This window comes from Poecilia mexicana, unplaced genomic scaffold (genome assembly GCF_051168715.1).
Source record: "Poecilia mexicana isolate PSO_F unplaced genomic scaffold, ASM5116871v1 scaffold_14, whole genome shotgun sequence".
Classification (NCBI taxonomy): domain Eukaryota; kingdom Metazoa; phylum Chordata; class Actinopteri; order Cyprinodontiformes; family Poeciliidae; genus Poecilia; species Poecilia mexicana.
In genome coordinates, this window is record NW_028263383.1 from 24,205,512 (window position 1) to 24,233,172 (window position 27,661).

Below are 27,661 nucleotides of genomic sequence, written 5' to 3' on the forward strand. Positions count from 1 at the left end.
TTATGTTCAATTACCCGCGGTTTGTTCATTCGGGTCGATGCTTCCTGCTCTCCACTTTATTCCTCAGCTGCTGTCTCTTCCTGTTTTTTTTTCTCAGAATGTAATTTTTCTGGTTGTTGGTTTTCTAGGAGTCTCTGCTGTCTTGTTAAACCTGCACAAGGGACTAAATGCCTTGCTCAAAGGCACTGTAACCCAACCAGCTAGATAAATAAGAAGAAAATGACTTCTAGATAGTGAGGAACATGTAAAAGCTCTTTCAGTTCTCTGGACAGTTGAAAAAGGCTAAAAGAGGTCGATACAGCAAAAGGAAAGAAAGAAGAGAAAGAGGACATAATGTCACCGGTAAGATTCAACATGTATTTGTAATGACTTGTGGTGGTGAGGATGAACGCAGAGGCCCAGATAGTGATGAAGATGATGATGAATTTAATGATGAATGTGGCTCAAAACAGTCCAGATCAGGCAGCACGGCAGAGGCAATAGCACACAGCTAAATACCGGGAGCAACTGACAAAAGACTGAACAAGGAGCAAAGTAGCCTCAGGACTAACCAGTTCAACTGAGAACTACTGACTATGGACATACGACAACAACTGACAAGGATCTGACAAAGGACAGAGACAACAGGAGGGCTTAAATACACCTGGGAAACAATTAGGGAGCAGACAGGACAACAGAGACTCAGGGAAGAGGATCAAAATAAGACACAGAGAAACCTAAACTAAACATACAGAGAACTCAGAAAAACCTAAATCCCGACAGTAATGGCTGTGAAAAATGATGCTTTTTAGACAGTAAGGAGAATTATGCAAAGATTCCCAATGATTAATATACAAATAAAATAGAGTATTAAAAGACAAGAAACTTATGATAATCCAATTTATCAGGTCCTAGAATGTGACAGCATTAATTACATTTTTAAAATGCTGACAAATCCCACAGCTTCAAGCAAAAGCAGGAATTAAAGATACAGTATTTTCAAAGCATCAAATTCCAGAGGAAAACAAGAGGACAGAACATCAAAAAAGAACACTTGAATCAGCAATTAATAATGTCAGATTTTCTAACAAAGTAGAAAAATTGTCAAATTATTCCCCTCCTGTCCAATCAAAGAAGGCTTCCTCTTTTTATCAGTGTGTTCAGGAAAGACTTTGTGAAATGCACTGAATGCATACCACATCCCCCCTCACTTTCTGATCTTAAATCCTTTTTGATTTCTAAGTTTGAAAAAATCTAATTATACAAAAGTCTATGTTTTATTTTTCTTAAATTAAACATCAATGACTTTGGTGGCCATAAACTGGGACATTTTTGATTGATTTAAAGAGACAGTGAAAAAACAAATTAAATGTGGGCATGACACAGTCTGTGTTAACATCTTGTTTCAAATCTGTCAAAATTATGACAAAAACTGTGGCGACATCATGGCTTCTAAATATATATCTTTAGTACGTTTAATTCTGAAGATTTCCCACTGTTGTAAAACTGTGACGAAAAATAAATGTCTCTTTAAGATGGGCCAAGTACAAGAAAGGCAAAGGAAGAAGAAAGAGAAAAAAAGATGTACAAATTGCGCAGAGCTGGGAAGGAAACAGCTTTGACAGTGTAAGGATGTAACCATGGCAACAGGATTATGGGATGAGACAGAGTTGACAATTTTTACATCTGATTGTGAGCTGATTAAAGGTCAGAATAGGAGTTTGGGTTCATATATATGAACATATTAATGTGATTAAGGACAAGACTGCAGATGTGTATTTTCACTGCCTGCACTAACACACACACACACACGCACGCACGCACACACACACACAAAAATACTATGCAGCAAATCATTCAAAAGGACACAACATGCCTTCAAACTCTGTTTGCTGTTAACACTGAACTGATGGATTAAAAGAAAAAAAACAACCTGAAATCAGACGAGACAGATGGTTTTATTTTAGCATGTGATGCATATTCATTGTAGATGTTACATCTTCCTTTATAGTTGATTTTGAATTTCTTCAATACCATAAGAAAAATGGTGAATTAGAACCACTTACACCCCCAAACCCTTTTTTCAAATTAAGCGGGCCCTTGGCTCTGGACTTCAAATGATCATGTTCAAATTGTAATGAAAACACTTTCGGTAACATCTCTATAACATACACTGGACTATTAGGGCCATCAAAGATTTAATATTGAAAAGTTGTAAATTTGTGGAAATAAAGGGGCTAGTTTTATATGAAAACTAAAATAAGTACTAGGCAGTTATCCAGTATGTAATCGCTGGGTTGTAGATAACGTAGCACCAAAGTCACGCAATGTAGATGGAGGGCAGGACGTAAACGCAGCCTGTTTACTTCTGTTGACCCAGCTAGCTTCAAAATGCCTAAAGTCTGTGTCCTGTACGGTTGTTCCAGCCATTTTAAAAGAGAGAAAGATAAATATTATTTTTGTGTTTCACAATAGAGTTAATTTAAAAAACAAAACAACTTACAGAAAAAATACGAGATAAGTGGATCAACAATCTACAGCTGAAAACAAGCGGTGTGAAAACTAACAATGCCAGAGTTTGCAGCGCCACTTTCTAACAGGTAACAATCGCGTTGTTTAAAATGTATTTTCAGATATTTTATTGGATAGTTACTTAGAAAAATAAGCATTCACATATAAGATTATTTATATTATTTTCGCACCCTGAAACACCGTCAAACCATTTTACGGTGTTTCTGTAGTTCGCTGCAAATAGTTGACCAACATTGTAGAAATGCAGTATGACTCAACATTAGCATACAACTGCAGCATGAATTTGGGTTTTCATAAACTAAATAAATTTACAAATAGATACAAGCACATAGAAATAACACAGGTTAGCTTGTTTGTTAGTCGTAGCATTGTTATCATAAACTAATTACTTTAAATAGCACAACTCACTACTCACCCAGGAAGAAACAAGTCGACAGTCATTTACTGCATCTTTTGACTCTAATTGGTTGCCCCAACCTGAAACTAAATAATAACTTTAATCTGGCTCGCTGTATAATATGAGGTCTGCTGCACCAGAGTAGCTATATCGATCACCTCAAAGCCGGGTAAATCCTCAAGATTATATGACAAGTCTTTTTTTACTGAGACAATATGGATCATATCCTAAATATACACATATTTTTTCGAGCTACCTCATTTGTGCCAGCCCATTTTGGCATTAGCAGGGATGTACTCCTGGTGATCCAGTTTACTCTGTTTCCTGACTCTCATCGAAATTACACCTGTCATCCAGGTCACATGTCGAAAACCCAGCAAAAGGCAGAGCACAAGATAATGTTCTTCTGTGTCACATGAAAATTTCATGACGACACAGCAACAGTGATAGTATGGTTATAATTTGGAAATAAACTGTAATATTTATTTTTGTTGTGTAATTTCTTCTGTTAAAACTGAAAATAAGGATGGCATAAATGTGGCAGTTAAGTCATAAAAATATAATTTTAAAGAATGTCAACTTAAAATAATTTCAGTTTTTAGTCTGATCTTTATTTCATTAAACAATCATTAATCGGCAGTATAATGCAATTTTGTGTACTGATGCTATAGTTAGTTAGATAACAATAGAATATTTTGAAAGTCTGTTTGGGTCTGTTATTGTAAAATTAATCTGTAGCATCCAATAATGATGATGGCCCCTTTAGAAAATGAGATTCTCTCTGAATTTCAGAAAATTACTTCATTTATAGATTTTAACTTCCTGTGGGGAATATTTCAGAGAAAAGGTTTGTATTCATGAAATGATCTTGCTGAATAAACTGCTTGCTATTTGCATCAGGACTCTTCTCAAGATATTTCTTGACAGACAGAATTTGACTCTGAAGTGGAATCACAAATTTACAGATATACTTGAGGCTTGACTGGGGGTCATTTTATTAAACACATGAAATTGTAAAAATGCTTAGTAAGAGCTGAAATTTTGTAATTTCACTAAAATTCAAAGTTTTAACTATTGTGTGGTAATTGTTTGACATGTAAGAATATTTAACCCTTACCTTAGTGATGCTGGTCACTTTGCCCCTTTGTTGTTGTATTTCTAAGAAACTTGAATCATTTTTCCACAGACTTTTGGTACCCAAAGAAACTGTAAAATTGCTTCACATTGACACTGCATCAATTCGGAGATGTTTGTCACCCACTTTGACAACCAGTAATTTAAAATAATTTTGTAAATATATAATCCATTCATATTTTACTGTAGAGAATTGTGATTCCAAAAAATATATATCCAAGATAGAGATTAAATAACATTGCTATATTCAAGGGTGGTAAAAATAATTAATAAAAATAAGGTGTATTAAAAAACAAAACACAAATAAATATAGATTAAATCATATTTTAATATTTCATCCCTTAATGCAGAACTCACATGTTAAATCCCTGATTCGAATTTTTTAGATTGATGTTAAATATGTGTCACAAATGTTTAAAAGATAGTGATAAAATAAGCACATGAACTGTATGATAATTCACTTTGTTTTATTTTTTACTCATAAATGATCGATAAGATGTTTATCATTACACATATACCTGTTTTGCACTATTTACATTTCAGTCAAACATATTTTATGTTGCTGCTCCTTCATTGTGAAGTTAATGCAAAAAATATTTTTTAAAAAATGTAGAACTAGGAAAGTTCTATTTTTTCATTGTATATTTAGTTCTCTGAACTTCATGGTACCTTATGTTCTATCCTGATGCCACTATAAACCTCTTTTTTCTTATATGACAAACTTAAGCTAGTACTATTACTAAACTTGGTATATATAATGTCACATGTGAAGAAAACAGTTTCTTAACAAGCGAAAATGAAGGTTAGATGAAATTGCTGTGCCTGTGTATGAAATGGGGACAGATTGGTGAAAGGACCTATAACCACATTACCCAGTGCTCATAGTGACATACTACAATAAAATTTTCAGAAATGTGATATTTTACAGTTAAACCCATTAAATATGTTGATATTTAATGGATGAGGTGGTCTGATGGGATTACAGTTACAGTATTGACTGTCATGTCAGATAATCAAGGACTTTTCCCTTTTTTTAAGTTTCCTTGTTTATCACAGTTGGCTAGAGATGGGTATTACATAAATTAGAGGGTCAAAAGAAGAAATGTATTATAACAGAATTGTGTATGACTAAATCTTCCATACTATCCATGTACAGAGTTTGCATCTCTGCAAATCCAGAAAAACTTTTTATTATTTGGACATAAAGCAGTTTGAAGAATGTCTGCACAGTAATCTCTGACATGGAGTGCGTGAAGCATTAATGTGCAATTAGCATATGAAAGCAATTTGTCCTGCATGCTGTGTCTTGTGCTCTCACCTGAATCAGAGCTGTACATGTAGACAAACCTTTTCCATTTGAAGTGCTCCAAAAGGGCCATGAGGGGCTCCTGCAGCTGGGGCCGCAGCTGCAGGACGAACTGGTTGTTGGTCTGAACTGGGAATGACGGCGTGATGAAGCACACGTGAAGAGAGCCACAGAAAGACATCAGCATGTTGACCGTCTTCCGGTCATACAGGCCCATGATGGTGTACACACCCTTAGAGAACTGGGAACAGACTGGGAGAGACAGGGGTGTGGAAGAAGACAGGTCAATAAAGGAAATGTTAGTGAACTTCTTGATAATATATTCAGAGTTTAACATATTGATATAGTCTTCTTTTTGAATTGACTTGCATAATGTTGCAGGCCACAAATGGGAGCAGGCTGCAGCTACTCTTAAGGCAGGCATCAAAATGGTTGAATAATTTCGGGGTTCACTGTTGATAAAAATAAAAAAAGCTAATGAAAACAATTGGATTTCATGTACACAGCAAATTCGAAATAATTCAACTCCTAGCGAGTTGAATTAAGACTTTGAAAGTGTTAATGGTCCACTCTTGATCGTGTTAAAATAACACTTATGAAAGTGTTATTTGTAACAGTTGAATCAACACTCTCAGTAGTTGAAATTTAACACACATCAGTGTTGATTTACCTAACACTAGCATGTAGTGTCAAAAGTTAACATTATGAATGTGTTCATTTAACCCAGAAGTGTTAAATGTAGATCAACATAGAAATATAAAATTTAAAATACAACTGGTAGGGTGTTCTGTGGTGGCGCAGAGGTTAAGCACAGCCTACATATGGAGATCTTAGTTCTTAAAGCAACTGTTGTAGGTTCGCTTCCTGGCTTTTGCTGCATTCCCTCCCCCCCTAACTCCATCTCTTACTACCCATTTTTCTGTCAATTCACTATCAAATAAAGGCCATAAGAGCCAATAAAACCTTTTTTTGTTCCAGAATATACCACTGGCCATCAATAATCCCCAAATTCATTTTAAAAGACATTAGACCAGCACCAGTTCCAGTATGTAATCTACTTTTATTTCAAAACATCAAACAGCACTGACAGCAATATACAACAAAGGTCATTCATTCATGGTACTTTGCACTGAAGGTGAAGTGTGCTTTGAAAATTCATTGGAAGCAGCCATGGATGGTCTTGTGATCACTGATGGTGAAGTGTCTTTGGTGCTGCTCTTGTTTTCGCCAACATGCAGGAGGAAGGGCTGTCCTGGTTCCACACCAATGAGGAAGGCTTTAACACTGGCTCCCATCTTTGGCAAAATGCTAAGAAGACAAATAATAAAATGTATTAACTGTATAGAGCACAGCTACATTCAAATAGCAAACAAAGCCAATAAGAAAGTGCTTCTACAAAGACCTAGGATCATTTGAGTAACACATACCTGCACATATCTGGCAACATGGTCCACAGTTTGACATGAGCTGTTTTGGCATTTTTCTTGTGGCCTTTGGACGTAGGAAGAAGAACATGAACCAACAGAAGAATCCCTGTTTATTCCAGCCTGGAAGGAAAAACAGGAAATATAGCAGAAACATTAGGATAATAAATAAATATTTTAAAAAGAAGTGTGAGCAAAACTAATCAGACCCATCTCTGTGTGTGTCACCATCATATTCACTCAAATTACTCTGCCCACCCGGTTTAGCCTGGAGAGAATTTTTTACCACCTACAACATAAAGCATAAAAAGTCAGAAATAATTACCATGAACACAACTCAGACATTAAGTGTCACATAATCATTAGGTATTACAGAAATTAGTCAGCTTACAGAAACATTCTGGACAGCATTAAAAGTGGTGCCAACCTGTCTGAAGAAATACCAACATGACATACTAATAAAGAAAAAACATTTTGGCAGTTTTTAGATGTGCCACAGGTTCAAAGCACCAGAGTCAAATGGCTCAATTGCCTCCTCATTGTGTAGATAAGTTCTCCAGAGTCCTGCTAATCACCTAATTATTGTATTCAGGTGTGGTGCAGCAGCGGCACAAATGTTGCAGGACAGTGGTCCTCCAGAACTGGAGTTTGACACATGGGTTAGGGTCTACAGCCAAAAACGACCCCGCAGCTAAATAATGTTAACTCAAATGGCCTCCAGATTTTTCTGACAGTTTTAATGTTCGGTTAACCACCCGACACCTCATGCTACCTGCTTGGCTAGCTTTAGCTGCTAACAAAAATAATAAACAGTTGAATATACCGTGATATCCAAATAAATAAGCATACGTTAAGTGAACTACGTATATGAATCAATACTCTTGCAAACATAAAATGAATGCATCTGTAACAGGTGTCGCTCCCTCCACAGCCTGAGCTTCCATAAAAGGGAAGCTGGAAGGGTGGTGGCCAAGTGTCAATTTCCTGTGTGTGTGACCAGGTGTGTGTTGGGCCCACGGGTTCCACTGTTTGCCGTCTATGGTAAAGTTTGGAGGAAAACTGTTTTAAATTGATCCTCTTAAATAAGTCTGTGCTGACGTGGTGTTTTTATACAGGGCCACATTATTAATGACGTTTTGGCGGTAGCGTTACCTGGCCGTGTGGCTATTCAACGCCGCAGGTAGGCTTTATACATTTGTCTCTTTTAACCAGATTGAATTGTAAGTGTTTTTATATTGTTCTACACCAGGGGCCTCATGCATAAAGTGTGCGTGCGCATAAAAAACTGTACGGTCCCATATTTTCTGCAAAAGTCGGCATGTATAAAAATTTACTTTGCATCAAGGTTTGCGTAAATATACGCACACTTTTTCCCTGGCGTGAAAATGTGCGGCAGCCACGCAAACTTTTTCTGTGAACAATATCAAACCACAAAGCATCAAAACTCACCTAAATACATTGAAATTTGATTACATTCAGGGATATTTAGACCAAGAAGCATCAAACCGATGTTTTTCATGATTTTAATATTTTATTGTTTAAATGAAAACCGCAACACCCAGACAAAATAAAGAAAATAAAAGAACTAACCAAGCCACTAAAGTCCCAGCTAGAAGAAATTGCTTGCAAAGACAGCGCAAGTAAAGGTGCGATTTCAGAATTACACAACTTGATGGCTTTGAATTCCCCAGAAGACAACATTGAAACTGGAAGCCTGGAAATCAGTCCTGGGAGTAAACTTGTCACAGGAGGATTGGCAGTCTGTCTGTATAAGGGCTCAGAAACAAACAGTCAACTCTCGCATAAGGTTACTGCAGTACAAATGGTTAATGCGAATCTATATTATACCAGTCAATTTAAATCGGTGCAATTCTAATATACCAGACATATGCACAAAATGTTTAGAAGAAAAACGGACTTTGTTTCATTGTAACTGGGAATGTAGGGAAATTAAATTTTTTTGGAAAGCAATAAAAGAAACTGTAGAACATCATGTCTCAAAAGAGATTGTACTAGATTCGTTTTTTTCTAATTTTGGGTCTGTATCCAAAAAACTCTTTGTTTACCAAAAGTGAACAACTGTTGATAGATATGTGTCTACTAGAAGCTAAAAGACTGATAGCACTATTCTGGAAGAGAACAACAGGACCAGGTATCAAACAATGGACCAGGCACATGCTGAAGACTTTACCTCTGGAACGCATAACATATCTTCAAAAAGGGAAAAGCAAATTATTTGAAAGCATTTGGAGACCCTTCCTGAATTTTGTTGAAGGTGTGTGTTGGGATCTGGGGTGGTGCTGCTTTGTTTTTTTGGTTTTTGTTTTCCCCCTTTTCTCCACCAGAGGGCGGCTGGGATCAATCCTGGAAGGGGTGACTGACAGTGGCTGGTTACCTACGTACCTGTAGGTCGTTTATCATCAAGAGGGGTATAAGAAAGAGTGACAGCCAACACTTCGTCGCCAGAGTGTTTTGCCAGTAATGGTACTCAAGGCCTCCTGAGCTCCTTGTGATTATGTTTCTCGTGAGAAATTCCCTAGTGATCTTTTTGTGTCCTCTTTTCAGGTGATCCATTGTGACGCCGTGACTGATTCCCACTAACAGTCTGAATACTGGCAGTTTCCCTGTGCTCCATTCTTCCCGTGATGCCGTGGGCATTACCCACTGGAAACCTGAGTTCAACTTACCTCCAAGCCGTTGAACCAAACCTCTCTGGATTCCTCTGTTGGCTGGCTCCTTACTCCTCCGACCTGAAAGGCAGAACTGTTACCTGTCTGCCCTCCACCGTGATTCCTCTCCCATCGCTGTTCCCCACCGACTCACAGCCTACCTACCTTTGTTGAACGCCACACCAGTAACCTCAGTATTTCCCTCCTGCATACTACTTCCTCCATCCAAGTAAGCTCTCTCGCCGATTCACTATTTAAATCCTTCCCATCTTCAAAACTCACCTCCTGCTTCTCTCCCATCCAACGTTCCCGATTCCAGAAGCCACAAGCTTTTGGATCTGCAGTTTTGATTATTGTTTTTTTAATTATTATTAAACATATTTAATTGATTTCCCTTTCTCTGTCTCATGTTCTGCGTGTGGGTCAGAAAAATACAACCCACTATGACAGTGTGGACTTGTCTCAAGACGAAGAAGCCAGCTAAAGACAAGATTAATGTCAGACCATAATGTTAAACTAGGGAGCCTCAGCAGTGGACTATTACCTCCTGTATACTTAAAGGAATTTATGCAGATGTGTATCTAAGAGGGTGTTAGTTGGTCTTGTTGACTGTATTGGTTATATGGCAGATATATCTGTAAAAAATACAATAAAAATATTGATGGAAAAATATAAATAAAAATAAAAATATGTGAAAACCTCGCTCGAATGTAAATAGTACTTTTCCTCAGTTTTTGTCTCATAAACATGTAACGCATTGGTCTGTGAGGCGAAGCGCATGAAATTGCATCTGCGGGGTAATTTAATTCTCACTAAAAAAAGAAAACAGGGTTGGATCAGCAGATTAACTAAAACCTGCTGATTAAAAATAATCAACAGGTTTGATTATTTTTAAGGTGATGGAATCACACGTATATAAGTAGCTGCACAAAGGTGAGCTGAGTAATTATGGAGCTTTGGCTCTGATGGAGAACATCACCAATGGAAGGATTCAGAGGGCGCGATTGATCAGAGATCATATTGATCTGCTGGGAAATGATGATGATGGTTTATTAGCGTTTAGATTAATCCAGACTGATCATCCTGGAGCTCTGAGCAAAACTTAAAGGAGTCGTCGTGCGGCACCGGTACCAGTCCAGCTGCAGCCATCCTTCAGCCGAGCTGCCCACTTTGTAAATGCGCCTTATGGACATAAAGCAACTTCATTCTGTAAATGTACAACTTATACACATGATTCTACTATTTAGAATAAATGTCCAGATTCCCCACTCAAAGCACTCTCTGACTCGGTCTGTCTTTAAATCCTGGCTGAATGCGCTGCTGTTCAGACAGGCATTTGCACGATGTCTTTATTTTTTATTTTTTTAATTTGGATTTGTTTCTTCTTTAAAATACATTTTTATTTTTGTGAGGTGACATTATGTGCCCTCAAAGCACCTTTTAAATAAAATATATAATTATTATTATTATAAATACTTATACTGCTTCAAACAAGGATGTTGTCATGGTTATTGCTTCACGTGGTGACAGACTTCCGGGTATTTATACTAATTTACATATGTATTTATGGGTGGCAAAAGGGCGGACCAGCAGCTGCTCTATTTCCTGCAAATTAGGATTAATAAAGGAAAGGTGCGCAGCCACGTGTGTGCACACGGCTTTATGCATCTGACTTTTTTTGTGCGCCGCACTTTTCTAAATTTTTCCGTACTCCAAGTTTTAGTGTGAAAACTGCGCAGTCTTTTATGCATGACGCCCCTGGTCTGTACATCAAGGTTGGCTTTAGAGTTGGTGTGTGGTAAACCAAAGAGTACTGGTATGCGATGCTGGTATGCAGTGTTTTTAACGTCTTTTAGATTGATTTGATTAAAGTGATTTAATATACATTTAGTAATTCTTGTATTTTTGTTTTTACAGTTGTATCACTACTTCCTGCTGTCCTTTTAGAGTTTGATTTTCCTTTTTGTTAGTCCGCCCAGTTTTGGATTGTTTGTCTCCACTAAGTACTTGTGAGGGCGGGCTAACAACTTACCATTTATTTTGTTTGTTTTGTCCTGGGGTCACTTCCCGGAAATACACACCTTCCATGTCGCTGTTAATCTTAAATATCTGTGATCCGATCCTGTTTTGTGTGATTTTGAGTTTGAATTGCATGATCATTTTGCAGTGAATCGAGTGCATCTTAAGTTTGCAGTGAACAATGTAGTGGTTTATGCAGATTTGTCTGCCTGAAGTGGTGTTTAAATTTGGGTTGAACATTATTGGATTGACAACGAATGGATAAAGTTAATGGGAAACCCTTTTATTTGTGTAACAATACATTGTTAATTAACTTTACTCTGGCTGTTGCTTATTGCACTTCAGCTTGCGGAGACATAACACATCCATAAAAAATAGTCAAAAACATGATAATCTTAACATGGAACTTACCTTGTTATGATAAGCTCCAGACAAGATGCCATACTGCTGTCTCTGCTCCTCGGCAAACATGTGATGTCACAGATACATTACAACTGTGGGAGGGGCTGTCTGGTGTGGATTTCTAAATCCACACCAGACAGAGTTGGTGTCATGAAGTGGTGAATAGAAGGTGGTGAGAATGAACGCAGAGACTCAGGTTGTGAAGGAAATGATGAATTTAATGACGGAAGCTCAAAACAGTCCAACACAGGCGGCACAGCAGAGTTAGCGCACAGCTAATACCGGTAGCTGCTGATAGGACTGAAAACGAGAGCTGATGCTAACCAGGACTTTACAGTTGTACTGGCGAGCAGACACGTGAAAACAACTGACATTAGACGAGACAGAGACAACAGGTGGACTTAAATACACACGGGGTAATCAAGGGAACGAGACACACCTGGGAACAATCAAGGGCTGACAGGACAACACAGAGACTCAGGGAAAAAGGACTAAACACAGAAAATCCCAAAATAAGTATACAGAAAAACACGGATCACAACAGTTGGTTTAAGTGTTAATTTAGAAATCAACACTAGACAGAATTGCTTTTATGTAATTCTTTGGAATAACACCAACTCTTCAGGGAAACTAACACTCATGTTGTTGAATTACACTAAACAAGTGTTGAATTAACATAGTATTTTTTAACATACAACACTTACACTGGAAATCTAACACTTTTGAATTTGCTGTGTAGTAAAACTCTATAAGTAAAACTAAATATGTAGCTGCAAACTATACATTTAGTTAGCAAATTAAATATTTACACTGTTATGCACAGTTACTAGCTATGTTCCCATCCAGTTGTGTAGCTTTGGAGTGAATTTGAAAGACGTCACAAAAAACAAAATGCAAATTAAGCAGGTTTCCAGTGAACCAACACACTATGCAAAACATAATCCCATCAGATGTTGATGTTCCACATGGCTGTAATGAATAAGACATAGAACCTACAAGCCAGCATAGAGCAAACATCTCAGAAAAATGGGCAGAGTCCCCACATCTAGTTTGGACTTTTTCTGAGATTATTGTAGGAAACACAGGAAAAGCCTAAAAACACCTCGAAAGAGTATAAAAACATATGGAGTTTGAGGACAGTATTGCAAATTTTATGGCTTCCATTCTCCAGGACTAACAATGTTTAGTTGAAGATCCTTGGTGATAACCTCCCATAGGTCTAGTGAACACTTAGAGACTGCTGTAGTAAAACAGCTCCTGGATTCATCTTTTTTTGTGTCTCTTTTAAGAATAGGGCTAAAACAAACATAATCTGTCTCCATTTCTCTGTCAGTGTGAATCTCTCCACCCTCTGGGCTACTGTTCACCTTCTGTCCTCTTCTGTCACACTGTTCTTTCCAACAACATTTTGTCTTAGTGTGTAACTTGTTTTTGAGTAGAGGCTGTCACCCAGACATTCAGGTCAGTGAAACTGAGCTCATATTTCAGCCACGCCACAAAACATCACTTCTTTTGGCTCCAATTTCTAAACATACAAAATCCCCTTTTTATTGCAAATGCAACACTGAACACTAAATCTCCATTTGATGGTACACTTGGAGATGATAAGGAGGCCTTATCTTCATGGTAAACTGATGTAAATTTCCACTACTGTGGAACTGATGAAGCACACTCCCTCTTCTCACACAAAAGGCATCCTGATAGTAAATACTCACCCACACAATGGAAATAATCAAATTACTTCTCGCAGAGCTCCTTCACAGTCTGGGATTAAGACAAAATAATATTTGCTGTTGCAGCAGCACAGTCATTGTGTAAGCCAAAGTCTTCTGTTTTGCTTCTCCAGAAATCAGACTGCATTAAAGTGTGCAGGGTATATGTTGTCACCCAGAAAATTTGCTCTAAAGGAGAGAAGCCTGAGTGCTGCTGAAAGCAACAAGGTCTGCTGACCTTGACAGGCTGAGGCAGCTATCAGTAAAAAAGAACTTGCTTTAAATCTTAATGTTCTAAGGACAACCCACCACCCCAAGACCGTCTTAATCTCATGATGCTCATACAGATAAAGAAAGTGCGTATAAAAAAACTGATTTAATAAGGTCATTCATTCAGTTATTCACATATCTTGTTTGAAAAGTTAACATTTTAGCCCAAACTCAATGAGACAGAAAATGTCCTTTTTGTTTAAAAATGTTGCCTTTTATTAGCAATCACAGTAGAGATGGAAACAGGAGAGAGAGTGAAGTCTGACCTTACAGCCTGTCGCTTAACAGACTTTATTTTAAAACAATACAACACAAAGTGAGATAACCCAAACTGAAGGTATTTTTTATAGGACACGGTTTAGTCATCCAATAATGAGTCACAGTCTGTTCATACAGAATCAGGAAAAGACATGAAGATTTTCTGTGTTGATTTTCTGACACTGGATCAGAAGTTAAATTTACAAACCAAAAGATCATTAGTATGAGAAAAACATCCTAAAAAATTCCCAATTGTAAAGTAAACATTTATTGGTAACACTTTATTTGAAGGGGGGTGAATAAGACTGTCATAACACTGTCATAAACATGACATAACACCTGTCATGAACATGAATAAGCCTTCATGAATATTTATGACTGTTGTCATAAAGCGTCATTCGGTAAATTATGACACTTTTAATACAAAGTTGACATTATTCAAAATGTCTTTGTTATGACAACTTGACTTTAACCAGGAAATCATTACTGTTTAAACTTTACCTTTAATAACATCAAGTTACCTAATTTTTAAAGTGCAATCAGTAATACTTTTATAACAAATTCATACCAGTAATGATTCTGTAAATGTACAACTTATAACTTATTGAAATCTTTTTTACTTGGATTAGACAGATATAGACTTAAAAGTCTAATCATTTGCACAGAAAGGCAAAATCAAAAATATCCCACTGAGCAATCAATCTGATTTTCAATATTGAGGCTACACTCACACCTCATCTACATAATAGTTAACATTATGCTGATGTATTTCTTAGATATTTACACCAGGTTTTCCTACCATGGTCCGCAAGGCGCTATGCCCTATAGATGTTTCTCTGTTTCAGCATGTCTGATTTTAATTGATGCCAGATTAAGAGGCAGAAGATTAAGTGCGCTAAAGAAGGGAAACTAAATATAATTAAAGCCGCAAGTGGCGAAGCGCACCGAAGGCCTATTGGCGACCGCGGGGGTTCCAGCACCGCCACACGCTCGCCACCACAGACGCTCTCGCGCAGTTCCTGCAGCTAGGAGACATACACCTACATCTTCCATAGAGCTCCCTGACGACGCACAAGCATAGTCGATCTGAATTGCAATTTCAAGCTATTGGGCTCTTTAGAGGCTAACAAAGGTCAAGCCTAACAAGTTTACTGCAAATAGGATAATGCACATATGATTAAATGCTCTAACTGCTCCTTCCAACAGGTGACTTCCTGTTGGAAGGGGGCGGGGCTAAACTGATGTCACCAATCGACCATTTCAATGTGATTGTGAGGATCTGTGTTTTCTGTGTATTTATTTTGAGGTTTTTCTGTTTAGTTCTGTTCCCCTGTGAGTCTCTGTGCCGTCCACTCCTAATTGTTCCCAGGTGTGTCTCATTCCTGTGATTACCCTCCTTGTGTATTTAAGTCCACCTGTTGTCTTTGTCTCTTGTCGGGTCCTTGTTGTGTGTCACAAGCCAGATTGCAGTCGTTGAGTTTATGTTCAGTCATCTCAGTAGAACTGTGTAGTCCTGAGGGTCTGTTAGTCTTCACAGTAGAACTGGCTTAAGTCCTTGTTGTCTGCGTTACCAGTGTTGGCATAGTCTCAGCTCACTGTAACACCTGCTTCTTGGACTGTTCGAGCTGCTCCGTTGTTTCATTAAAATCCTTCATCCGCACTTTAACCTGGGTCCAGCCTGTGTTCACCCTCACCCACTGCACAATTCATGACAGTGATAAGCTCTGGTCTGTGATGAAACAAATGAAGTTTGATGCAGCTGGGAGGATATATGGGGAAGTTATTCCATCTTGATGTTTCATGGAGAATGGCCAGATATGAGGCGTGGCCACGCCCACATGCTTTGACATAGAAAAATTCCTTTTATAACTTTTGACCCTCAATGCCTCAAGACTGTGCTGTCTGAGTTTGAAGCCTGGATCTCAAAAGCTGTAGGACGAGTTCGCTCAGATACGACATCAATAAAATAGACAAAATGGCGGCTTTGATTTAACATGGCGGACTTCCTGTTGGGTTTAGAGCATGGCTCCAAGAGATTTTTTTGTAGGTCCTGAAAAGATACACATGTGTACCAAGCTTCAGAATTCTAGGATAAAGGATGGGTAGAGGCTGATTTTTTAAAAAATATTCTAGGGGGCACTGTGGAGGAATTAGGCCACCAACTATTGCACTGGATTCCTGTTGGGGGGGTGGACAAGGATCGATCTCTGTGAGTTTGGTCCGGCTGGACTGAAACATGTGGAATCTAGAGCCAAACATATGGCGGCGGCGTGGCCTGTGACTTCGCTGCACTGCCACGGCCACGCCCTCCACTGAAAACTCTTGGCGCTTTAAAGCAAGCGAGACCAATGTGTTATCAGTCATCTGACACATGATCATCTTGATTTGGTCAAGAGAGCCAGAGTTGGAGCTTTCCAAGTAAAAAAAGTCACTTCCTGTTCTGAGGGGGCGGGGCTTACATGAGGTCAGACTATGACAACATAGGATCGTCAGGCATCCAACCAGGATCCCTCATACCAAGTTTGGTGCCAATTGAGCTTTTTATGAGAAAGTTATAGCATTTCTTTTGTTTCGGCAAGTACGGCAAGTTCACCACTCTGCCACGCCCCCTGAACATATGCAAAAAGTCAATTTTATTGATAACTTTTAAAGCCCTATGGCATTACTGCATTCTGACCAAGAATGAAGCCGATCGGTCGAAAACTCAAGGAGGAGTTAGTTAAAGTTCGACTTGAGTAAAAGTGAAAAATGGCCAAAATTTGACATTTGACCCAAAACGGCCTGTCGAACTTTCTTGATTTGGGGAGATCTACCTACGTACCAAGTTTCAGCTACGACCTACCCAACTCACTTTAGGGGGCGCTGTAGAGCAGTTTGGCCACGCCCACTTGCAATTCCACTGGAATCCGAAAATTTTCGTCGGGACAATTTTGGGTCAAGTTTGGTGAGTTTCTGAATATGTTAAAGGCCCCAAGCAGCCGCTTTAAGTGACGGAAGAAAAAAAAAATCGAGAAATCTTGCGATTACAATAGGCCTTCGCGAGCGCTTCGCTGCTCAGGCCTAAAAAAATGCAATGTGGTGTACCTTGAGGTCCAGGGCCAGGAAACAGGTTTAGACCAAGACAACCTGTCTGGTTTAAAAATGCTATAAGCTTAGGCTTTATAAATCATACAAAAATGCTAAAAAACCTAAATTATAACTATAAAGCAGTTTCATGTGGCTCACTATGAATGAATTTAATCCATTTTCTTGTTGGGTTATTGTGGTAAATGGAAACAACTTGCAACTTGATCCAAACATCTTTCTAAGTTCTCCTTACAGGTTAACATTTACTTCTTGTTTTAATTAATCCAGTTAGATTTTTTTTTTTAATCGGAATAAAATATAATTTCCTTGTAAACAGAAAAGTAAAAGTGTTAAGTCATGTGTGACAGGGTCGAATGGCGTCATGGACTTTCAGAAGGTCGAGTGCTTAAAAATCAACCCAATCTAAAGGTATAGTATGTAACTTTTATTAAAAAAATATATATTTTTTTTCACTTATTTGTTGAAACTGTTACTACATTGTGAGAGTAAGAAATAAGACAGACACTCAGAGAAAATTAGCTCCTCTGCCTTTGCCATTGCTTTCAGTGCTAACGAGAAACAGCCAATCAGATCCAGGAGGAAGATCTTAGCACCGTCAATCAAGCCTGTGTACACACTGCTCAACCCCCACAATTGACCTTTTGCTCTCTGTTACGCTACAGCTTAATTCCTGGCAGAGTCTGCCAGGAATGCTAAGGCTAGTTAGCATGGACACCAATGATGGCAGAGAGAGTTTTCCTGGAATGTTAAATTGCTTCTCTGCCATTAGCCCATTTAGCAGCGTGTACACAAGGTTGACACTACACCTGGCTTTGATTGGGCGTTGTTGAATGGGACTGGTGCATTTCTTCACACAGCAATAGTACTAATGGGCGGAGGAGGAGCTCTATTTTTTCACATATTTGTATCATATTATGAGAGTTTTAACCAATATGTAAAAGACATATATATTTTTTAAAGTTACATACTGCAGTTTAAACTAAGAGGGACACCAAATAACTGGGTTCAGTAGTTTGGGCTATTAATGGTTTTTACGTTGACGTTTCAGTATCAGCATTCACCAAGATTGGTGCTTCAAGGTAATGTCAACTCATCAAACAATCTTGGAAGCTCAACCTTATGCAGCAAGACTGAACTCCAAATTTACTGGCAAATATATTTTACTACACTAGTCACAATCCTCCCACCATTGACCTCTTCATCCATAAGGACCAAAGTGACAGGCGTCCTTTCTCTGTCCTCTGAGCCCTATGGCCCAAGCTAACATCCTCTCAACAACTTTGGCCCTTGTGAGTGGTGTCACACTGAGAATAACCGTTTGCTCCAAGGCCCTGCTATCACGCTAACAATAGATGCTCGCCCTTTGGCAGAAGCTATAATGCTAACGAGGTATCTGTCTGTCAGCATTAACTCTGCTGGCCTGCTGGGACGACAGGCTGGTCCGTCATCAGAGGGAATCAGGCAGCAGAGGGGTTGACAGATGCTGTCAGCCTCAGGAAGTGTTTGTAGTTATTTGTGTTTAGGGTCAAAAACATCCCCATGATGGAGTCCAGATGTAAAACATGGAGGGAACTGATGAAGTGATTCCTTGCTTATGTCAAAATGACACAAACAGTCGCCTGTGTGAAATCAATAAGCTCTACTTGTGTTTGGTTTCCCCATTCTAGTTTCTGGCAACCACATCTTTCTTTTGAGTATTGTAGTGAAAAAGTAGGTGCAGATTTATCAACAAAAAACAATAAATGAAAACAAAAAATAACAGAGGCCGAAGCAGAAAGTGGTTTCAAAAAGTTGTGGTTTAAAATGCTCTATGCCATTCCTGCAGTTCAAAATCAGTTTTATGAGACACCAAAGGGAGGGCTGGAAAAATTTTCTCTGGCAGGTTGGATCATAGAGTAACACAGTAATGTCCCTCTCTTACCTATTGCTGCTCAGTTCTGGTCAGCTGACTGCAGATTAAGTTTGGACAGAAAATTCTAGCTTTTACTTGTTTCTTACTAAAATACTGAACAAAACTAATTGAATTAATTGTCTAAAAAAGAAAAGAGACATAGACCTTCCTGAATTCTACCCATAAGCAATAAACATGTACAGTATTTCTTCCAGTATTTCAGACCCATCTGTCCTGACTGCTTATACATTACAACTGGACAATAAATTAATAATAATGTATATCATGATAGACACGTGATCAAAATCAGCAGATAATGTCTGACAGAATATTAAACATTCAATATATACAATTTTCTCTGAACTCCAATCCAGAACTGTACAGCATTCTTGGGGATGTAAGCAGAGGAAAGACTTTAGCAGCTCAACCTCTCATAGGCAGCAAAGCAAGGTGGTGTGGTGTCAACTAACTCATTCTCTTTAGTTACCTAGCAGCTGACTCACACTTTGGTCGCCTAGTAACTCACTCACTCTTTGGTTGCCTAGTAACTCACTCACTCTTTGGTTACCCAACAACTTGTTTAGTAACCAGTGCAGCAGCAGGTTAAGGATTTACCATAATGCCTCATAAATACTTCAAAATAAACAAACAATGGTGTGAAGTGGAAACTGTAGCTAAAACAGGAAACACCATGCCATCAGTTTGGCAGTGTTTCAGATATTCAAAACAAAAAAATGAATCCATAAATATCAATATGGACTGATCTGAAACACGTTATATCATGATATGTTTTTCAACCATATCATCCAGCCCTAATTGATGTCCTCTAATATCAACAAACTCTCAACAAGGGCACTTATCATTGCACCCTGACAACCAAGCCAACCTCGCTTCACACCAAATGAAGCTCCTTCAATCAGACATCCTGCTTACTACCACCTGAGGCTTTTAGAAAAAGCTTTATTTGAAGACAGCTCAAAGACGACAATGAGGATGAGCACTGTGGGGCGCACAGCTGCGACCATGTCTACTTGCAGAATTGTTTATTGTTCTGACACATCCATCCATCCATCAATTTGACTAGTATGCAACAAGTGAGTTGAATATTTTCAAAAATTTCTATTAACTCTAGGTTTTCATCGTCTTTATCATCCTCCAGAGCTTCCACTCATGCTGACCTACAGCTTGAGTGTTTTACGTTCATCTGCCAAACAGACAGGACAGCCCCGGGAAAACCAAACCAACGACCAGGTCAATGTTTCAGCATGTCGTTCCACATTTCCATCACTCAGCCGACACGTGTTTCACTGTCGCTTCCCTGGAATGACAACCAGTCGAGTCAGAAACAGAATGAGCTCCAATTCAGTGTGCAAACACTTCATACTGACATTTGTATTCGCTGTTTGTCTTATGTGAAGTGATGCTCAGTGGGAGAGACTGAGCTCAAAGTCTGGGGAAATTAGAAAAATCCTACACTGGAAAAGGAAAATAGCATCACATATAAATGGAAATTTCTATGAGCTAAAGCATTTTTATTATTTACTCATGATTAGATTAAATTCAGAGAAAATTTCGAGCAATTATGTCTGAGTTGGTATCTGCCAATAAATAAAGGAATCTTCAAAGTTATTCAAAATTGAAATGATTAGTATTTTTATTTCCTCAATCCAATAAAAACAAAACAATGAATACTGAATGTGTAGACTGACTTACAGTAGGTCATGAATTTAAAATAACTTATAAAAATGGCTGCACATTACAACTCTATTCAACAGTTGACACACAACCTACATTGCCTTAATAAAATCTATGAGCCATTGTTAATGTAGAAAGTAAAACAAAGATTAAACCCCTCGGCGAGCCTCTGATCCAGGAGCGCCGCCAGGAATCGTGGGCCCCCTAACAAAAAACTATGGAGAAGACAAACACATAATTAGGAGCTAAACTTAATACACAATTTACTAGCCTAGATGGCAGCACCCGTTGTGGCTGTGGCCAAGCCAGCTCCCGATAGTGATGTGCTTTTTATGTTAAATATGTCGTCCAAAGCGTCACAATCTTCTTCAAGAATCATGTACAACAGGAGTACATTACTTGTACTGAGAAACAACTACACCACAAAGGATATGTCAGGAGTTAACTTTGCCACGGATCGAGAAACTGTTCTCCGTCTGGGAATCATACCCCAGCAAGACAACGGGCCTAAGACCAAGGCAGCGGGCTCCTCCTCCCCCACCAGCCGAAACTGGAAGCAGCTGAGGCGGCAGGGGAGACTTAGCATGCGCTGGTGGAGAAAACGTGGCTGTCGAGCTGGCATCACCAACAGATTGAAAAGAAACCCTCACTACCTTCTATTCTCCTATCCGACATCCGCTCACTGGAAAATAAAATCTATCTCAAGCTGGATTTAACCACACAAAGAAACGTGAGAGAGTGCAACGCGATCATCCTAACCGAGACGTGGCTTCACAACACCATTCCGGACAGCGCCATTCAACTGGAGGGGTTTGCAACATTCCGTGCAGACAGAAACCACGCCAGCACGGGTAAATCTCGGGGAGGTGGTGTGTGCATTTACATCAACAACAACTGGTGTACAAACGCTACAGTTATCGCTAGCCACTGCTCAGAGAACATTGAGTTTTTAACACTCAAATGCCACCTATTTTACCTTCCGAGAGAATTCAATACCGTCATCATCACAGCTGTTTCCCCAGTGCGAACACAAAGGAAGCGCTCTCCATTCTGTACCACTCTGTGAGTACACTACAAAACACACACCCGGACTCAGTCTGCATAATCGCTGGCGATTTTAATCAGGCCAATTTAACCCTTGTATGTAGAAATGGGGTCCAACCAACCCCACACACGTAAAACTTGTATCATTTGCCATACTTTAACCACCCTACCACAAGTGTGTAAACTTCGCAACAAGAGGGGAGAACACACTTGACCAGGTCTACACCAACATCAGGCAGGCTTTCAGAGCAGTTCCCCACCCCCACCTGGGTTCATCAGACCATCTCTCTGTTATGCTAATTCCAGCCAACAGACCTCTGTTGACAAGAAGCAAACCAGCTGTGAAACAGATCAGGGCCTGGTCAGACGGCGCCACAACAGAACTACAGGACTGTTTTGAACACACAGACTAGCCTGTTTTCAGGGAGGCGGCCACCACCAACCAGGATGTCAACCTCACCTAATACTCAGACTCAGTAACTGGATAGATAACAAAATGCATGGCAGATGTAACGGTCACCAAGGACATTACAGTGAGACCAAACGAAAAACCCTGGTTCACTCCTGAGAGCACGCAACGTTGCCTTCAGGTCTGGGGACAAGGAGGGCCTCAAGTCAGCCAGGGCCAACTTGCACCAGGGTGTGAGAGCAGCCAAGCGTGCTTATGGTCAAAAAAATCAACTCACACTTCACAGACACGAAAGACCCAAGACGCCTGTGGCAAGGCATCCAGTCAGTCACAGACTATAAGCCAGCCTCCCCACTGTGTGAGGACAACACAGACTTCCTCAACTCAGTGAACACTTTCTTCAGCCGGTTTGAAGAAACTAACACTACAAAACCAACAAAAGCCCCAGTTAACCCAGACAGCACAACACTTCAACTGGACCCAGTGGACGTGAGGAGGACCCTACTCAAGGTGAACCCCAGGAAAGCTGCAGGTTCAGACAACATACCTCAGACTGTGCTGACTCACTCACTGACGTCCTCACAGACATCTACAACATCTCTCTGAACCAAGCCATCATACCAGCAAGCTTCAAAGCCACCACCATCATATCACTACCCAAGAAGTCACCAGCATCATCACTCCACGACTACAGACCCATACCACTCACTACGATCTTGATGAAGTGCTTTGAAAGATTGGTAAAGGCCCACTTAACATCCACCCTCCCCACTACTATCCATATCAATTTGCCTACCACCCCAAGTGCTCCACTGATGATGTCATAGCAGCAGCACTTCACCTCTGCCTGGCTCATCTGGAGAACAAAAACAGTCACACAAGGTTGCTGTTCATTGACTTCAGCTCTGCGTTCAACACTGTCATCCCCCAACATCTGGTGAACAAGCTGAGTTCAATAGGCATCAGCACTTCACTATGCAACTGGCTGCTGGACTTTCTAACAAACAGACCACAGACAGTCAGAGTTGGAAACAACTCCTCAGTGACCAGCATCATAAACACTGGGGTGCTGCAGGGATGTGTGTTATCTCCCACGACTGCAGTGCCAGATTTGAAACGAATCACATCATCAAATTCGCAGATGAAACGACAGTGGTGGGCCTCATGAGAGACAACGATGACTCAGCGTACAGAGAGGAGGTACATCAACTCATCAACTGGTGTGAGAGAAACGACCTGCTACTCAATGTCAACAAAACAAAAGAATAACTCTGCACTTCAGGAAAGAAAAACCAACTCACATCCCACTCATCATCAATGGCAGTACTGTGGAGTCTGTGAAAAGCACAAAATTCCTTGGAGTGCAGATCACAGATAACCTCACATGGACTACAAACACCACCTCCGTAGTTAAAAAGGATCAGACACGACTCCACTTCCTGCAGAGGCTGAGAAGAGCCACCCTCCCCACATCTGCTCTCACCACCTTCTACAGGGAGCCACTGAGAGCATCCTGACCAGCAGCCTCTCTGTCTGGACAGCAGCTGTCTAGCTGCAGACAAGAAGGCACTCCAGAGGGTGGTGAGGACCACAGAAAAGATCATCAGATCACCTCTACCAGCCATTCAGGACCTTTACACTTCACACTGTTCCAAGAGAGCAATGAACATAATGAGAGACCCCACTGACCCAGCACACAAACTGTCCTCCCTACTACCATCAGGGAAGCGCTACTGCAGCTTGCGGTGTCACCACACAAGCAGACTGGGAAACAACTTCTTTCCACAAGCCATCAGACTCATCAACACATTTTAGTAAACTAAATGAACATTTCAAGGACACTGGAGAACATTTCATAAACATTTCCTTCACACACCACTTGCACTTTACTCTTTGCACCTTGCATACAGCATCTGCATTACCTCACATTACCTGTATGTCCACTGATTGCACTTCTGCTGCTGTGTGTGTGTGTATTTTTGTGTGTAAGTCTTTTATTTGCACTGCGTGTGATTGTGTATTTATTGTCTATCTATATATTCTTCTTATTGCCTTATTGTCTTCTTATTGCACAGTGTATTGCAGTGTATGTGTGTGGGGGGGGAGGGGTTACTGTCAATGTCTTATTTATATGTTTATATTTTTAATTTAATTGCACATTGTAGACTGGTGAAACGCAATTTCAGACTTCTGTGTTAACTCTGTTACATAGATCTTTGACAATAAAGTTCACTTGACTTGACTACTGAAGTGTGAGCATTGTGAACAAGCAAGGACTCCAAACCACATATTCTGGTAGACAAGGAAGGAGATCAAAATCAAAGAACAGCTTAAGAACTACTGAGCTGAGTGAAAACAGGTGAGTTAATTAGAAACAGCAGATATGTCAAACATTGTGGAGGTTTTTTTTTTTTTTTATCTCCAGAGGGCTTATGCTGAGTTTCAGTTACCTGGGAAGTGGGAACTCAGATCAGGGTTTGACGTTAGATTCAATAAATTAGCATTCTAGTTAAGAAGTCAGAATTTCAACATGTCAACATCTATTAACATTGTTTGCGATAACTCTTACAAACATTGTTTTACGCTTCTCTTTCCATAAGCAAATACCACTTTTAATTTGTTAAGTTTAGAGTTGCAGGCGCTACACGTACCAATGATTTTTAATACACTTTTATGTGTGTGTCTTGTAAAAGAAATGTTTCCACCACAACTTACTAATGCTTAAGCGAGGAGCGGTCATATTGAAACGTAAAGTCTGCCTTACTAGTTCTAACAGGGAATAGTTGGAGTTGCTCCCAATGAACTGAGGAAGAATGTCTAAAAATGAGAACTAACATATCAACACTAAGTGTAACAATAATGACCAAAATAAAACACAGTAAATATTAAGGTCAGCTAAATTGTCGTGGTTTTATTTTTGAAATGTTGATATATTTTATGAATTCATTGTTCAGTGGTCATTAATGTATTATTAATGTACGAGACCCAGACCTGCAGTCTTGGGCGGTTCTAGATGGGGGTCAATGGGGTAGCAAAGAAGTTATACTAAATACATGTCTTATGTTAATACTCAGTGGTGGATCACTTTTTTTTAACCTTCACAATTTTACTTTAACAACAAATTAAAAATTATAGTGCTGCACTTGAGCTGAGTGAACTGCTGTATATGATCATACTTTCCATCTGCCAGGGATCTGCAACCTTAATGTCTGGAGACACAAGTTGCTCTTTGGCTCACTTATATCAAATGATGAAATGAAGCCTAGGCGTAAATTCAACCTGTGAGACTATTCTCCTTAACCGGCATCATCTATCACCACGCCTTCGCTGCAGCCAACCAGGACGCTCCACCGCTCCACTTCGGTCCAATCATCCAGCAAGAGCTCCTTTAAAAGGCGAAGCAGCCACAGGTCCACCCGCTTCAGTTGTGCTTCAACCCACCTCCTCCCCATCTCCATCATCAACTTCCTGGACACTTCAGGTCCTATCAAGACTCCCCTCCAAGCTCCATCACCAGTGACCGGGCCCGGGGAAAACTTACCTGAGCTTTGCTCGAGCAGATCACTCAAGCTCGCAGCGAGTCTCAGCTTGCACGTCTTCTGCCGGTGTCCGAGCGCCAAATTCTCGGTCTAATAAAATTGTCTAACTGCCGTTTCTCTCTCCGTGTGAGTCTCTACAGATTGAAATATTGCTCTGTTATTTTGTGGGTTTTTTAAATTCTTTTTCAAGAGTCGCCATGAAAAAACACTGACTATCCTGGCCTCTGTGGTAAGTTTGGTCTAGAACCAGCCTCCAAACCTAACTCCTTATTTCTATAATATTTCTATAATCGCCATCGGGAGCGTCCCTTATTTTAATTTCTGCAAGGTGGCAACCCTACTAATAGCTGGACTCCCACCAAACTTCGCGGCGCCATTCACTCGCCTCAACCTCAAGTCCTAATTAATGGGTTTAGCAGCAATGTTCAATAATAGATTAACTGGCTGCCTCGGGGTGATAAGCCCTTCATACAAGCAAAAATAAAACAATGTTGCACACACACCCACATAATGACTCGTACACAAACGCACAACTAGTCTGAAATCATTTAGGCAAAGGCGGCCCCACAGGCATTGGTGCAATAATCTTCTGCTGAGTATGCTGCTCGGACACACACAAGACTGTCAAGGCTCTGCCAGCAGTTGCCAGTTCAACTCCAAACCATCCTCAATGACTCTGAACCTCATGTCTGACTTATCCTAATAGATAAAACCAGGATGAACCTCTTATGTGGCAATTTGACAGGTTAAATTAGGTAGTTGAGGATTAAATGGGAGTGACTCAAGTGAAAGACCACTGTTTAACTTCTCCTTCTGCTGTACTTATTAATTCAGAAATGAACACACATACTCAGTGATCGGTGTTCAGTGTTGGCGCGTTAACAGCAAAAACAGTGTCAGAGATATTCTGACTTGTATCAGAAACCAGAGTCTATCTATATGGGCCTGGTATTATTACTTAATACCAGGTTTTCCTGACAATTTTTTTTAATTTGCTTAAACATTTTTGAAGTTCAAGGAATGAGAAAGAAATTCAGGGTGAAATTTTAAAACATGGAAAAACTATAAAGTCATTAATTTTGAATTATTCAATAGAAGAATAGGATCCAGACATACTAGATTATATGATGAATACATATTTTGTATGTATGTAAATTGTTAAATATTTTTTACATATTTGATAAAAATCATTATGTCATAAATGTATAAGATAACCTGTGAAAACCTCTTATATCATACTGTCACAACTTAGCGATAACTCCAACAAATATAGATAGATAGATAGATAGATAGATAGATAGATAGATAGATAGATAGATAGATAGATAGATAGATAGATAGATAGATAGATAGATAGATAGATAGATAGATAGAAATTCCCTTCTCACCCTCCGCGGGTGGTCTCTCTCTCTCTCTCTCTCTCTCTCTCTCTCTCTCTCTACCAGAGGCCTGGTAGCTTCAGGTTCTCCTCCAGTATCTTGGCTGTGCCTAGAACTGCACATTTCTGGACTGAGATGTCTGATGTTGTTCCTGGGATCTGTTTGAGCCACTGCTCCAGTTTGGGGGTGACTGCCCCGAGGGCCCCGATGACCACAGGCACCACTGTGGTCTTCACCTTCCAGGCCTTCTCCAGTTCCTCTCTGAGGCCCTGGTATTTCTCCAGTTTCTCCTTTTTCCTGATGTTGTGGTCACTTGGTATTGCTACATCCACCACAACGGCTTTCCTCTGTTCTTTATCCACCACCACAATGTCCGGTTGGTTCGCCATTATCATCTTGTCTGTCTGGATCTGGAAGTCCCACAGGATCTTAGCTCAGTCATTCTCCACCACCTTTGGGGGTGTTCCCCACTTTGACCTCGGGGCTTCCAGTCCATATTCTGCACAGATGTTCCT

At 39.8% G+C, this 27,661-nt stretch overlaps 2 protein-coding genes across 4 annotated transcripts in view; both read right to left on the reverse strand.

The window, feature by feature from the left end:
- Positions 1-5,737, reverse strand: part of LOC106926735 (glutamate receptor 1-like) — an 87,642-nt gene extending 81,905 nt beyond the window's left edge. For all 3 annotated transcript variants that reach the window (XR_015765241.1, XR_015765242.1, XM_088012395.1), the window contains exon 1: positions 5,361-5,737. Coding sequence is in view for 1 of the 3 variants with exons in the window: in XM_088012395.1 (XP_087868521.1) it covers positions 5,361-5,685 (325 nt within the window). In the remaining 2 variants the exon portion in view is untranslated. The remainder of the gene's footprint in view (positions 1-5,360) is intronic.
- Positions 5,738-6,388: 651 nt separating this feature from the next.
- Positions 6,389-27,661, reverse strand: part of LOC148155566 (glutamate receptor 1-like) — a 68,119-nt gene continuing 46,846 nt past the window's right edge. Inside the window, exons 3-4 of the mRNA XM_088012396.1 lie at positions 6,776-6,895; positions 6,389-6,656 (exon numbers count right to left, since the gene is read on the reverse strand). Of these exons, the coding sequence (XP_087868522.1) occupies positions 6,535-6,656; positions 6,776-6,895 (242 nt within the window). The 3' untranslated portion in view covers positions 6,389-6,534. The remainder of the gene's footprint in view (positions 6,657-6,775; positions 6,896-27,661) is intronic.